The sequence below is a fragment of the Carcharhinus amblyrhynchos genome, chromosome 6 (assembly GCF_965287045.1).
Source record: "Carcharhinus amblyrhynchos chromosome 6, sCarAmb.v2.hapA, whole genome shotgun sequence".
Lineage (NCBI taxonomy): Eukaryota > Metazoa > Chordata > Chondrichthyes > Carcharhiniformes > Carcharhinidae > Carcharhinus > Carcharhinus amblyrhynchos.
The window spans coordinates 122,497,140-122,513,392 of NC_137329.1; the positions used below are offsets into that span (position 1 = coordinate 122,497,140).

General features: G+C 43.2%; 1 protein-coding gene across 1 annotated transcript in view; it reads right to left on the reverse strand.

Annotated features, from left to right (window-relative positions):
- The window catches only part of ric8b (RIC8 guanine nucleotide exchange factor B), a 56,922-nt gene that overhangs the window by 3,646 nt on the left and 37,023 nt on the right, over positions 1–16,253 (reverse strand). The window contains exons 7-9 of the mRNA XM_080191365.1: positions 13,642–13,786; positions 12,148–12,292; positions 10,213–10,332 (exon numbers count right to left, since the gene is read on the reverse strand). Of these exons, the coding sequence (XP_080047491.1) occupies positions 10,213–10,332; positions 12,148–12,292; positions 13,642–13,786 (410 nt within the window). The remainder of the gene's footprint in view (positions 1–10,212; positions 10,333–12,147; positions 12,293–13,641; positions 13,787–16,253) is intronic.

A 16,253-nucleotide genomic window follows, 5' to 3' on the forward strand; every position in this document is an offset into this window, starting at 1 on the left:
CCACATACTCCACACTGACTAACAAAAATGCTCCTTACCCATCCACACAACACGCAGATTACCACAACAGCAATAAAAATGGTGGAAATCTATGGCCTCCTCCTCTTCCTCCCTCCCCTCCTAAATCACATCTATATATCTGGGACTTGCTTTGCAATCACTGAAGGGCAGATTTATTCCAGACAGTTCACCCTTTCCATCACTTTCAAAAATAGGCCACGAAGTTACTATCCAATCCATGATACAACAGAGAGGTCAAAACAAAGGCACTGCAGAGGTAGTGATCGTAACATCAGCTAAATTGGGAATGCCGACCACCAGACAGAAGACGGTTGTTTTAACCTGTTGCCTTTAATTCAAGGCAAAACTTGAGTCATGGAGATGGGCGTGCGACCTCAAAGCCTGCCTAGAACTGCTTGCTACGGTGGCAGAGGCCCAGGTCAAATATTATTGAAAGTATGGTGCATTAAGTTTTAACATCCAAACAGAAAAAGAGAAGACTGTTGCTCTTGCTGCTTGCAGTCTCTCAAAAGGTAGTCAGACTGAAAGATTCGGGGAAGCCAAGTACTTTGATGCCAGGCAGAAGTAAAGGAGTGGTTTTGTGGAAACATCCGAGTGGAGAGCTGATGAGGACAGAATCCATGTTGGAGGAAACAAGGAGTGTGAAGAGTTGACAAGCATGGAATCATCAGAGGAAACCTGGCAACAGGAAATCCATGTTATTATCTTCACTGTTGAGTAAAGAGGCTTTGGTTTAAAAGGATCCCAAAAGATTCACTGAGTAAAAGCAGGTAGAAGATGATCCTGTTAGAGCAAGATGAAGATTTGAACTTGAACTCAGGCTTCATGTCCATGGACAGTGCAGTGTAATATATAAACACAGTGAGGATTTTCAGTGTTAGGAAGTTACCACAGGACACCTTTTTTGTAGTTGCTATTCAGTAAAGTTTAGTCTACATTTATTTTAGTGCGTTTGTAAAAAAATCTTAATGTGGAATCTAGTGCAATCTTTGCAGTCAATTCACTTTTTACAAGTTATTGGACTCTAAGGGGACTGTAAAGAAACGAAGACAATAAAAGAATATAGGGAAATGCGATTACATAAAGTTGTTGAAATGGATGGGGGAATGACCTTCCATAATCTCTCTAATGGTTAACATTGATGCTTCACAGTGCCAGAGTTCAATTTGTACTTCAGGTGATTGTATGGAGTTTGCACATTCTCCCTGTGTCTCTGTGGGTTTCCTCCCCGGGTGCTCTGGTTTCCTTCCATACTGCAAAGATGTGTAGGTTAGATGGACTGGCCATGCTAATTGCCCCTTAGTGTTCCAAGATGTATAGGTTAGGGAGATTAGTGGAATAAATGTGTGGGGTTACAAGGATAGTGTAGGGGTTGGGCCTGGGTAAGATGTTTTGCCGGAGAGTCGGTGCAGACTCAATGGGGCTTCTGCGCTGTTGGGATTCTATAATATCTAATTCGAAAAATGCAACGCCGAGAGAGACAACCTAATCCCACTATCCAGCTCTTGGTTTGTAGCCTGTAGGTTATTGCACATCACGTACCTATTCAAACATTTTTTTAAATGTAATGAAGGTTTCTGTCTGTAACATCCTTTCAGACAGTGAATTCCAGACCTCAACTACCCTCTGGACAAAATCATTTCTCAACTAAATCTGTTAAAACAATGTCCTCTGTTATTGGCCTTGCTGCTAAATCAGCTAGGTCTACCTCTCCATTTTAGCTGGGCCTCTCATGACTTTGCACACCTCGACTGAATTGAGACACCCCCGCAGTGCGATTCCAGGTTTTTGACCCAGTGAAGGAACAGCGATATATTTCCAAATCAGGATGTTTGTGACTGGGATGGTGTTCCCATGCGGCTGCTGCCCATCTCTTTCTGACTGCAAGAGGTTATGGGTTTATAGATGACACACATGGCTGTCACTGTGCATCACTGATGGAGGGAGTGAATGTTTGTGGTGGTGGATTGGGGTAACAATCAAGTGAACTGCTTTGTCCTGGATGATATCAAGTTTCATGAATGTCGTGAGTCCAGTTCACACAGAATGTTGATAATGGGAGATTCAGCAATGGTAGTGCCATTATGTGTCGGCAGAGTTGATGAGATGATTTGATTCTCTCTCTTGATAGAGATGGTCATCATTTGGCACTTGTGTGGCATGAATGTTATTCACCTCCTAACAGCCTAAACCTGAATATTGTCCAGGTCGTGCTTGACAGGGACACAGACTGCTTCAGTATCTAGGCTGTTGCAAGCAGTGCTGAACACTATGCCGTTATCACTGAACATCTGCACTTCTGACCTCATTATGGAAGAAAGGTCATTGATGAAGCAGCTGAAGATGGGTGGACCTAGGACACTCGCCTGAGGAACTCCTGCAGTGATGTCCTGAAGCTGAGATGATTGACCTCCAACCACCACAATCATCTTCTGGACGTGCTAGGTACAACTCCAACCAGTGGAGAGTTTTCCATCTGATGCCCATCAACTCCAGTTTTGCTAAGGCTCCTTGATGCCACACTCGGTCAAATGCTGCCCTTATGTCAAGAACAGTGACTAAAACTTCACCTCTGGAGTTCAGCTCTTTTGTCCATGTTTAGACCAAGGCTTAATGAGGTCAGGAACTGAGTGATCCTGGCTGAACCCAAGTGAGCGCCAGTGAGCAGATTATTGCTGAGTAAGTGCTGCTTGATAGCACTGTTGAGGACCCCTTCCATCACTTTACTGATGATCAAGAATAGGCTGATGGGGCAGTAATCAGCTCGGTTGGATTTGTCTGCTTTTTGTGAACAGGAAATACCAGGGCAATATTCCACATTGTCAGGTCGAGATCAGTGTAGTAACTGTACTGGAACAGCTGGGGTTCTGGAGGGCAAGTTTTGGAGCATAAGTATTCAGGACTATTGCCGGATTATTGCCAGGGCCCATTGCCTTTGCAGTATCCAGTGCCTTCAGCTGTTCTTGATATCACCTGGAGTGAATCAAATTGGCTAAAGACTGGCATTTGTGATCCTGGGGACCTTATGAAAAGGCCGAGATGGATCATCCACTTGACACTTCTGACTGAATATTTTTACAAATATTTCAAAGTCTTCCCTTTTGTACCATTGTGTTGTCTACTACTTCAGTAGCCACTCCTTTTATGACTCCAAGATGAAGTCAAAACGCCAGCAAAATTAAGGACCCTAAGCACCCCGGACATTCTCTCTTTCACCTTCTTCCATTGGGAAAAAGATACAAAAGTCTGAGGTCACGTACCAACCGACTCAAGAACAGCTTCTTCCCTGCTGCTGTCAGACTTTTGAATGGTCCTACCTCGCACTAAGTTGATCTTTCCCTACACCACAGCTATGACTGTAACACAATCTGCACTCGCGTTTCCTTCTCTATGAATGGTATGCTCTGTCTGTACAGTGCACAAGAAACAATACTTTCACTGTGTGTTAATACATGTGACAATAATAAACCAAATCAAATCAAAAACATGCTCCTTAAAAGCTACTACTTTGACCAAACCTTTGGTCATCTGTCCTAATATCTCAGTGCCAAATTTTATTTGATTACGCACCTGTGAAGCACCTTGGGATGTTTTACAATGTTGCAGGTGCTATATAAATGCAAGCTTTTGTTGTTGAAGATTCAATTAAGTTTTTTGGTGTAAAGTTCAATACTTCAACAAGTCAGGCTCATGAATCATTACTTTCACAACCTCTGGGAATGTGTGTGCACTGACTGTTAGCCAACAGAAAGGGCTTTATCGGATGTGTAATTCAGGTAGCACAGATGTATAAACTGTGGCTGCAGCAAGGAAGGGAGCAAGGACACGATAATATCCTGAGAAATAAGTGTATGCACCCTTCTCCAACCTGCCTCTGATATAGTCACCAGCATCACATTCCAGCTCACTTTGCTAATTATTCACTATAAATAAAACATCATCTTCTGAGTGGCTTTGTGGAAAGGAGGTCTCAATTAAAGGAGCTGGGTACTTGCATTCCTGCCTGAGGCTTCAGGTCTCCCGAGAGCCCCTTTCACTGATGCAGGTTACATCTTCGCTTTGCCATTTAGCCTGATTATGACTGTGAGTCAGACCCTTTTGTACAACAATCTTCCTGGCCTGTTGTGCGTCTGTCAGTGCCAATACCTGGAATTCATTACACCATTCGTACCTTTGCCAGTTTAACAAAGCAAAAACCCCGCTCTCCCTGGGTAAATTGCTTTGGTTAGTGTTGGAGGGACTAGTTTATCTTTCTCTAATTGAGTGCCACATAATAGTTCCGACCTTTTCACAAGGCATCGACTGTGAGATGCATTCTGAAGAAAGAAAAATTCAAAGCTGCACTGTCGGCCTGAATGATCTGTTAATTAAACCGGTGCTTTTAATGAGAGGTTGCCAGTCGCACAGGTCCTGCTGTATCTGCTCAGTTTTAACCTTTGTTTGAGTTTCCGCCTATGTCTGGCTCAAGTTAATTGGTCCACACTAATTTACACAGATTCCAGGCTTCTAGAATAGGTTGGCAAGGAATCATTTAATGACAATGTATCATTAATTTTAAAACAGTGACAGATTTTTGTTAGTCAAAAGGTACTAAGGGATCCAGGGCAAAGGCAGGTAAATAGAGTTACCTTGGAGATTGGCAATGATTTCATTTAAATGGCAGAACAGGCTCAAAGGACTGGACAGCCTCTTCCTACATCCTTGTGTCAAGGGTTAATGTTTGACTGATAGGAAAGGCAAAACAATTGCTTGGCTTCCGACAAAAAGGAACTCACCCGAAACACTAAGCTGTCATTTCACAGATGCTGTGCATTTGCCTATAATGTTTGTGCAAAAAGTAATGCAAATTTTTGAAACCATTTAGAAGCTTCTCATTTAAATAGCAAAACAGTAAAGAAATCCTTCAATATTGTAACGTGTAAATAAGCTGTCAATTAGCTTACTTTATAGGGACATTGGAGCAGGAGTAGGCCATTCAGTCCCTCTAGCCTGTTTCACCATGCAATAAGATCATGGCTGATCTGTCTGTGGTCTCAGCTCCACTTTTCTATCTGTCCCTATAACCTTTGATCCCATGCCGAACAAAACTCTTGCCTTGAACAAATTCTAAGACCCAGCCTCCACTGCTTTCTGGAGAAGAGAATTCCACACAGCAAACACCCTCAGAGAAAAAAGGTTTCTCCTTATGGCCATTTTAAACGGGAGATCATTTATTTTTAAAACTATGACCCCGAGTTTTATTCCCCCCCACGCTATTTTTCCACTTATTGCAAAGCTGTTTTTCACATTTAAGACAGGTTTTTCTCTATTTGCCACATATTACTGACACAGTGGTTAGCACTGTTGCCTCACAGGGCCAGGGACCTGGGTTCGATTCCTGGCTTGGGTCACTGTCTGTGTGGAGTTTGCATGTTCTCCCCGTGTCTGTGTGGGTTTCCTCTGGGTGCTCCAGTTTTCCCCCACACTCCAAAAGACATGCTGGTTAGGCACATTGGCCATGCTAAATTCTCTTACACTGTACCCAAACAGGTGCTGGAGTGTGGCGACTAGGGGATTTTCACAGGAACTTCACTGCAGTTTTAATGTAAGTGAATTGTGACTAAGAAATGAACTTTGTACTATTACCTCTGTCTAAGCCAAGCTGTACATGCAGTACTACCCTTATGGAATTGGACAAAATCAGTGCGGAATATCAGTATATAAAATTATGAAGGGCATAGATAGGGTGAACAGTGGGAAGCTTTTTCCCAGGTCGGAGGTGACGAACACAAGGGGTCACAGGTTCAAGATGAGGGGGACAAGGTTTAAGACAGATGTCAGAGGGATGTATTTTACACAGAGGGTGGTGGGGGCCTGGAATGCACTGCCAAGGAAGGTGGTAGAGGCGGACACGCTGGGATTGTTTAAGACTTATCTGGATAGTCACATGAACAGACTGGGAATAGAGGGATACAAACGACTAGTCTAGTTGGAAGCATGAGCAGCATAGGCTTGGCGGGCCGTAGGGCCTGTTTCCTGTGCTGTATTGTTCTTTGTTCTTAAAAAGGAGGGTAAGAACGAAAACTGCCAGATGACAAATGCACTTTGGAAGTGACCTGGGCTGAATTCTCCCGTCCTGTGGCGGGGGTGGGAATGAGGAATGTTTCCTGCTGCAGAGACTGATGGGAAACGACGCCATATCTTCAGGCTCCATCCTCATCAATTATTTACCTGGGGGTTTTTGCACCGTATTCTATGGGAGGGCGGACATGATGGCACGAATCCCACCGTCTGGGTGCCATATTGAACAGGTGCCCAATATTATGGACCCACCATTGAAAGAAGGTGATGGACCTTCTGAATTCAGAAGATGGATCTCCAGGAACACTCTAAAGCTGGAAGATGGACTTCCTCGATGACACGGAATCTGGAAGATCCACTTGTAGAGGCTCCCCCCACCCAAATATGTGATGTTCCAGGGTCTACGGTTGCTGGTGGCCTCCATCCTGAACTCTCAAGGTAGTCCCAAGCATTGTTCAGGTGAGTTCCAACTTCTATCCGCTATATTGTTCCTGGTGTACTCTGGACTGGCAGTATTCCAGCCAGTGTCATGGAGAATCAGGAGTGGGTGGAAGATTCCAGTCAAGTTTTCATCTGCATCCCATTAACAGGACCCAAATCAGTTGCATGCCAGTCTCCAGTGGGTTTCTTCATCTGTCACAGCAGGCATCAGTGGAAGATCCCATGGGAAATTCATAAATTCATGCCAGCATAAAACTGATTCTTGGACTCATGTTAAATTTGTCACTGCTTCCCAACCCCCTCTCCTCCCCCGAACCCACTGGAGGGTCCATGGGCAGAATGTGAACCACAGAACCATAGAACGCTACAGCATAGAAACAGGCCTTTTGGCCCTTCTTGGCTGTGCCAAATCATTTTTCTGCCTAATCCCACTGACCTGCACCTGGACCATATCCCTCCACACCCCTCTCATCCATGTACCTGTCCAAGTTTTTCTTAAATGTTAAAAGTGAGCCCGCTTTCACCGCTTCATCTGGCAGCTCGTTCCACACTCCCACCACTCTCTGTGTGAAGCCCCCGCTAATGTTCCCTTTAAACTTTTCCCCTTCACCCTTAACCCATGTCCTCTAGATTTTTTCTCCCCCATCCATTGACACCGTCTACATTTCCCGCTGCCTTGGCAAAGCAGCCAGCATAATTAAAGCACCCCAGACATTCTCTCTTCCACCGGGAAAAAGATACAAAAGTCTGAGGTCACTTACCAACTAACTCAAGAACAGCTTCTTCCCTGCTGCTATCAGACTTTTGAATGGACCTACCTTGCATTAAGTTGATCTTTCTCTACACCCTAGCTGTAACTGTAACACTATATTCTGCACTCTCTCCTTTCCTTCTCTACGAACAATATGCTTTGTCGGTATAGTGCACAAGAAACAATACTTTTCACTGTATGTTAATACATGTGACAATAATAAATCAAATCATTGTGTCTGTCACGTTCTCCTTTCTTCCCTCCTCTTCATACAATCACAGAATGGTTATAGCACCACAAAGAAGGCTTCATGTGTGTGCTGGCTCTCTCATATCTGTCATTCACAGTTCCTCCCCTGGTCTCTGTCAGCCTCGCCCGGCTCCTCCATATCTCTTATAACTATCCCATAACCACATAAGTAAGGTACATGCTTTTTCAGAAAATAATGTACTGGATACACAGGGAGTCCTTGTTCAAGATTCTCTTAAGGTTAACGTGCAGGTTCAGTCAGCAGTTAGGAAGGCAAATGCAATATTAGCATTCATGTCGAGGGGGCTAGAATACAAGAGCAGGGATGTATTTCTGAGGCTGTATCAGGCTCTGGTCAGACCCCATTTGGAGTATTGTAAGCAGTTTTGGGCTCCATTTCTAAGGATAAGCTGGCTTTGGAAAGGGTTCAGAGGAGGTTCACAAGAATGATCCCTGGAATGAAGAGCTTGTCATATGAGCTACAGTTGTGAACTCTAGATCTGTGCTTGTTGGAGTTTAGAAGGATGAGGGGGGATCTTATTGAAACTGACAGCATACTGCGAGGCCTGGATAGAGTGGACGTGGAGAGGATGTTTCCACTAGTAGGAAAAACTAGAACCAGAGGGCACAACCTCAGGCTAAAGGGACGATCCTTTAAAACAGAGATGAGAAGGAATTTCTTCAGCCAGAGAGTGGTGAATCTGTGGAACTCTTTGTTGCAGAAAGCTGTGGGGGCCAGGTCACTCAGTGTCTTTGAGATAGAGATAGATAGGTTCTTGATTAATAGGCAGATCAGGGGTTATGGGGAAAAGGCAGGAGAATGGGGACGAGAAAAATATCAGCCATGATTGAAAGGCAGAGCAGACTTGATAGGCCGAGTGGCCTAATTCTGCTCCTATGTCATATGGACTTATGGAGAAGTGCTAACAAAATGTAAGTCATTCCTGTGTCATTCCATTTCTCAGTAACTGAATGTTCCTGCACTTCCTCAATAATTTCAGCAATTTCCGAGCTTCTTATCTTTTTTCTTTCTTCCTTTGATCACTCTAATTCTATCTCTCCTGACCACCCGATCAATGGCATGTTACTCTCTGTTCCAGAGTAGCTGGTGATATATAAAACACTGTTCTGTTCCATCGTTGGCATTATATAAAACAGTGCTGTGTTCCAGATTAGCTGGTGTTATTTAAAACATTGCTCTGTTCCAGAGTGGCTGGTGTCTTATAAAGCACTGCTCTGTTCCAGAGTGGCTGGTGTCTTATGAAACGCTGCTCTGTTCCAGAGTGGCTGGTGTCTTATAAAGCACTGCTCTGTTCCAGAGTGGCTGGTGTCTTATAAAACGCTGCTCTGTTCCAGAGTGGCTGGTGTCTTATAAAATGTTGCTCTGTTCCAGAGTAGCTGTTGTCTGTTGTCTTAGGCTGGGCGAATGGGCCAGGAAATGGCAAACGGAATTTAATGTTGGCAAGTGTGAGGTGGTCCACTTTGGTAGGAATATGGTAGGAAGGACTATTACTTACGGGGCGAAAAGCTGCAGCAGGCGACGGTGCAGAGGGACCTCGGGGTCCTTGTGCACGAGTCGCAAAAACCCAGCCTGCAGGTGCAGCAGGTGGTCAGGAAGGCGAATGGGATGCTGGCCTTCATAGCGAGGGGGATTGAATATAAAAGTAGGGAGGTCTTGCTGCAACTGTACAGGGCATTGGTGAGGCCGCAGCTGGAGTACTGTGTGCAGTTTTGGTCGCTGTACTTACGCAATGATATTTTGGCCTTGGAGGGAGTGCAGAGGAGGTTTACTAGGCTGATACCGGAGTTGAGGGGGTTGAGCTATGAGGAGAGGCTGAATAAACTAGGCTTGTACTCGTTAGTTTAGAATAATGAGGGGAGATCTCATTGAGACGTATAAGATGATGAATGGGATGGATAGGATAGAGGTGGAGAGGCTCTTCCCGCTCAGAAAGGACAGGAGGACTAGGGGGCACAGCCTCAAGATAAAGGCGGGGGGCGGTTTAGAACGGAGTTGAGGAGGAACTTCTTCACTCAAAGGGTGGTGAATCTCTGGAATTCTCTGCCCGTTGAGGTGGTGGAGGCTGCCTCGCTAAATATTTTTAAGATGCGGGTTGATGGGTTTTTGATAAGCGAGGGGATTAAGGGTTATGGGGAGAGGGCGGGAATGTGGAACTGAGACACAACAGATCAGCCATGATCTTATTGAATGGCAAGGCAGGCTCGAAGGGCTGGATGGCCTACTCCTGCTCCTATTTCTTATGTTCTTATAAAATGCTGCTCTGTTCCAGAGTGGCTGGTGTCTTATAAAATGTTGCTCTGTTCCAGAGTAGCTGGTGTCTTATAAAACGCTGCTCTGTTCCAGAGTAGCTGGTGTCTTATAAAACACTGCTCTGTTCCAGAGTAGCTGGTGTTTTATAAAACAGTGCTCTGTTCTAGAGTAGCTGGATTCAAAGGAGGATCTGCTGCCTTTGCTAACAAGATCAAGCCATTTGTAGTAACCCAAAGAAAAAAGGCCAGATGCAATGCATTATCCAGGGAAAGTGAAAGGTAGATGTGGACACAAGATAGGACAACCAAATAAACACACTTCCAATTTTGGAAAACGAGGAATTATTCACTGAACAAAGCAATTATCTATTACTAAATCTATTACAGTCCTGTGTTCCAAGCAGCAATGGCAGGAATACCTGGACAGCTTGTCAAACATATTGACGAGTTTCATTGCTTCATATTCTTTCTGTTCCTCTGTCATTCCATCCATAGGATTGGGCATCGGATCCTCTACGTGACCAGTGATGGGATTAATACTGCAAATCAAATGGTGCACAGAATCAGGAATTAGCAAACAGACATTACACATTGGGCTTTGCTCCAAGTAAGAGGAGAGTTAATTTTGTTATAATGACAGCTGGAATAATACCAGCTCCCTTTCCTCGCTCCTCATCTATTTAGAGCTTCCTACAACAAACTGTCAGGAGAAAAGAGTCGAGCCATCTCTCTCTGGTTTTGTAAACGGCAGAGACTTGGTTTGAAGGATGCAGGGTAGAATTTCAAAATGTTACAATCCCAGCTGATATTGGTACTGGGCAAATCAGATCCCAGGATGGAACCTGGCTGGATAGATCCTAACTTTTACTTTTTGTTTAGATATTTGGAGTTCAGCTACTAAACATAGTCACTGCTTAAAAAAAAACTTTTGACAAAATAAAACATTTATCAAACAAGATTAACTATATTACACAACTCCTTCATCCCAACTATACCTTTACAAATTTATAAGGATAACACAAGTTATAAAAACTATTTTATAATCTAACATTCACAGTAAGTGTAAACCAATAGGCGAACTGTGGTCAGATATTACCACACTCTGAAACCAAGTGACAGATGCCACTGAAAGCAACCACAATGAATCCCCACCCCCTCCCTGCCAATGCCTATCACACTGTGAAGCAATAGGTTTCATTGAGGTTTTAAACTGGGTTCCAATTTCCTCACTTGAAGAACTCACCATGAAATTTCTTCCCAAACGATGCTTTCACTTGGACCCTTCTACAAGGATCCACCTCCAGTGTTTCAATCTCTTCTTCTGATGTTTATCTCCCTTGGATCGCCACATACATTCAAGCTTCGCCTCACACATTTGATCTTAAACACTCAGTGATGCCAACAGGGACCACTGCTTCATAGGTTCATAGTGAGAATTACAGATCTTTGTCTTCTTGGATCTCTAGCTTCTCATAAGCTTTTGTTTTTCACCTGTTTCTGCTGCTTTCTCTCTTTAATTTTCAGCCTTTTTGCTCTGCTCTTTACTTCAGCTTCACTGAATAAGACCCATTTTTGTTCCCTGTCCGTGTTCCTTGATTTAGTTGTCACCTTGGGGTTTTTTCATGCTCCTACTCTCTGGCTTTTGAGCTTCTTCTTCAGTTTGGGATTTGCTATTTGTCCCTTTGCTGTGCTGCTTGTTCAGGCACCTTCTTCCAACTAATTCCAACCTGTTATTTTGTCTCTGAGGGGCTCCAATTGCAAGACTTCAAGAGTCCATAAAACCTCAATAGAATGCAGGCATATTTTAAAGTGAAACCAAAACTCTGACTCCCCCTTCCTTATCGCACAAATATAGAAATCTAAATTAAACTGAAACTTAAAGCTAAAACTTCAACTTAAAGCTATAGCTTATTCCTAACATCCACAAATACAACTTACTTAAAACAATCTCTATTTCCAAAAAAAAGTCTATTCCTTGATTTCTACCATGAAAATGGGATTATTTTCACAACTAGGAATAGATATTTTTCCCACCAAAGGATCAAGAACATGGACACGGGAATGTGGAAACATATAAGGCCGTGGCAGTATCAGTGTCCAGGAACTCTCATGTCCTACATTATCTCTCCTATTAGATACTTCTCCAAAGACTCATCCGACTCACAGCTTTTCTCCCTTGGCAGCTCATCCTCTAAATTCAACAACCTTTGCCTAAATTTAAACAATACTTTCTCCCACCCTCTGCTAAGTTTGCTAGCCACCACTCCTTTTCAATGCTGCAAAAACTGAGGTTTTAAATACTTCTTATACTTGCATTCCTCAAAACACCAAAATAGCTTTGAGAAGAAACTTACAAAGATTTGACACTTTTGTACTCTTCGGTATCCGTGTCTTCATCATCAGAATACTGCCCGTCGCCCCTCCCTCCGGCCAGTAGCCCATGGGCAGCAAGTAGCCCTGCTGCATTACCATAGCCCGTGTACTTCAACAAGCAGTCAACTAGAAAAAAAGCAACGTTCGTCAGTATGTTACATACATTCCTGGACATATAATCTCCTAATAGAAGTTGAAAATCAATTAGCATTGTTTAGAATTAAGAGGAAAAATTTAAATTAAGTTGTTATGCTGCCACTAACTTGCTCTATTGGGGATAAGCAAAATATTTGAAAGGGAGAGTTAACTTTGCCTTGGTTTTCTTAATAACAAAGTATTTATTTGATCGTAGACTCACCAATCGCCCACACTCAGATCCTGTTCTGTTGTGGATGCTACATCCAAAAGATTACCCAGTTTTTTTCTTCCCTCCATCCACATGCCAAAATACCTGCCTCTATCTATTAGCACTCAGGGAATAAGACAAAGTGGACTCTTCCGGTTAAAAGGCACAGGTTGAGCGATCCAGTCTGACAGATGAGACTGAACTGGCGTCTTAAAAAGTCATGAACTAATCATAGTAGTTAAGATTTTGCATTTTCATTTAGTTAAAGAGGAGAAAGGAATAACAATTTGGGAGACCAAATGGTCAGACGAATTGACAGCTTCTCTGTGGCAGTGCAGATAGAGAAGTCATGAGGTTAGGGGGTTAGGAACTAACTGGATAACTCAGAGCTGGCAGAGGCAGCATGTCCTTCCTTTGTGCTATATTGTTCTATTCCATGTAAAAACCATGCCCTATAGCGCCACCATTGGTTACAATGGTGATTACAATTGATTACAATGTGATGGTCTTGTATAGAAAGTTTTCACTGAAAGCAGTTGACAGAATGTAATCTCAGTTTTTTTTTAATATATTGAGAGATAGATAATGACCAGATATTGCTTTCCCATCTCACAGCTTAATACAATTTAGCAAAGTATCACTAATCAATGTCTTGTTAATCAGAAACTAAATGGTCTTGGCTAGCTCTGTTAATTGAGCATGAGATTCTCAATCTCAGAGTTGTGGGTTCAAGCCCCACGTTGGGCAGTATTATTTTATGGGCAGCACAGTGGTTAGCACTGCTGCCTCACAGCGCCAGGGACCTAGGTTCGATGCCTGTCTTGGGTCACTGTCTGTGTCAGCACATAATCTCTGTGGGTTTTCTCTGGACGCTCCGGTTTCCTCCCACAATCCAAAGACGTGTGGGTTAGGTGGATTGGCCATGCTAAATTGCCCCTTAGTGTCTGGAGGTACTAGCTACGGTAAGTGCATGGGGTTATGGGGATAGGGCCGGGCTGGGATTGTGATCGGTGCAGACTCGATGGGCCAGAAGGCCTCCTTCTGCACTGTAGGATTCTATGATAAATGTTCGGCCTCTTGCAATAACCACTATAAAGGATACAGGAGGAGAAGATGCAATCGTGCTCACCGCTCTCTTTGCACAGTACAAATAGAAACTCTGCTGCAGTGTGTTTCACTCCAGTGTCGATGTGGGTCATGAGCCGTACCAGCTTATTTCTGAGCGTGGTGCCAATTTCTGGACGATTCTTTACGTCCTTTAAAGGAGGAAGGACCTGCCAATGCAAAAAATGGCAATAGTTTAGGAAGATGTTTTGACACATAGAAACATGGAAACACAGAAAAACTACAGCACAATACAGGCCCTTCAGCCCACAAAGTTGTGCCAACCATGTCCCTACCTCAGAGATTACTAGGCTTACTCATAACCCTCTAAGTTCCATGTACTTATCTAAAAGTCTCTTGAAAGACCTTATCAAATCCGTCTCCACCACCGTTGCCAGCAGCCCATTCCACGTACCTATCACTCTCTGACTGAAAAACTTACCCCTGACATCTCTGTAATTACTCCCCAGCACCTTAAACCTGTGTCCTCTTGTGGCAACCATTTCAGCCCTGGGAAAAAGCCTCTGACTACCCACTCGATCAATACCTCTCAACATCTTATACACCTCTATCAGGTCACTCCTCATTCTTCGTCTCTTCAAGGAGAAAAGGCCGAGCTCCCTCAACCTATCCTCATAAGGCATACTCCCCAATCCAGGCAACATCCTTGTAAATATCCTCTGCACCCTTTCTCTGGCTTCCACATCCTTCCTGTAATGAGGCGACCAGAACTGCGCACAGTACTCCAAATGGGGTCTGACCAGGGTCCTATATAGCTACAACATTATCTCTCGACTCCTAAACTCAATTCCTCGAATGATGAAGGCCAGTACACCATATGCCTTCTTAACCACATGATAGTAGATGAACTACAGCACGAATGTTCTGAACTTACTGGGTAATATTTATTTAATCGTAGATCACTCATTGTCAATTATCAATGTAACTGCAGGGCAAACAGTTTAGATTACACCAGATATTGAATACAACTGAAAAATAAACTTTTAAAAATAGATTGGCATTTATACCAACACTTCTTTACACCTCAAATGTCACAAAAACATATCACGTACAAGTTGAGGTTCCTGATTGTGCTTTGAGAATTGCAAACCTTAAAATACTTAAAAATGTTAAGACAAACCAGGGTATTAAATTTTTCTTATTTTGAGTGGGTTCCACCATCACTGCATCTCTGCAATGTTATTCTTGTCTGAAGTTGTGTAATTGGCTATTTGATGTGTGGCAGCTGCTATGTGGTCATTCCCTATTCCCTGCCTTGCCACCAGCTTCTGTCTTAATCAATCAGCTTTGTCATTTCATAGTTAGCAGAGTCAGTTAACCATGTAAAAGTTGCACTTTATTATAAATTATTTATTTTCACGACAGCAACATTTCAAAGCCAGATCAGGAACTGACCATGGTATGCAGCTGGATTACGTTTACAGCTATGCTCTTTGAAAGGGTTCACATTACATTAATTGATTGGAAAAGCTGGGTTTGCCCCTCCACCATGGAGAAGGTGGAGAGGGAATTTGATAGAAGTGTTAAAATTAAAACACATGACATTGCAGGTAATGTATTGAGATGGATAGAAAGCTGGTTAGCAGATAGGAAGCAAAGAGTTGGCATAAATGGGTCATTTTCTGATTCGCAGTCAGTGACTGACAAGGTTCCGCGGGGATCTGTGCTAGGGCCCTAACTGTTCACACTATATATTAATGATTTAGAAGAGGGAACTGAATGTAACATCTGCAAATTTGGATATAATACAAAGTTGGTTGGGAGGGTGAGCTGTGAGGAGGATGCTTCAGCGTGATTTGGACAGAACTGAATATGTGGGTACAGGCATGGCAGATGCAATATAATGTGGATAAATGTGAAGTTATCCAATTTGGTAGCAATAATAGGAAAACAGATTATTACTTGAATAGGTGTAAATTGAGAAAAGTGGATACTCAGCAAGACCTTGGTGTCCTTGTGCATCAGTCACTGAAAGTAAGCACTCAGGTAGAGCAGGCAGTAAAGAAGGCAAATGGCATGCTGGTTTACATAGCGAGGGGATTTGAGTATAGGGATAGGGATGTTTTGCTGCAGCTGTACAGTGCATTGGTGAGGCCACACCTGGAGAGTGTGTGCAGTTTTGGAGTCCTTATCTGAGGAAGGATGTCCTTGCTATAAAAGGGAGTACAGCAAAGGTTTACTGAGCTGATTCCTGGGATGGCGGGTCTGTCATACAAGGAGAGACAAGTTGGTTAGGATTATAATCACTGGAGTTTCGAAGAGTGAGAGGGGATCTCATAGAAATTTATAAAATTATAAAAGGGTTAGACAGGGTAGATTCAGAAAGAATGTTCCCAATAATGTGGGAGTCCAGAACTGGGGGTCATAGTTTGAGGATAAGGGATTAGCCTTTTATAACTGAGGTGAGGATAAATTTCTTCACCCAGAGGGTGGTGAATGTGTGGAATTCACTAATACAGAATGTAGTCGAGGCCAAAACATTGTCTGATTTTAAAAAGCTCTTGGGGTAAAAAGATGTAGCTCTTGGGGCAAAAGGGATCAAGGGATATGGGGGAAATGGGGGGGTGGAAATCGGGATATTGAATTTGATCAAAATGAATGGCGGAGTAGGTTCAA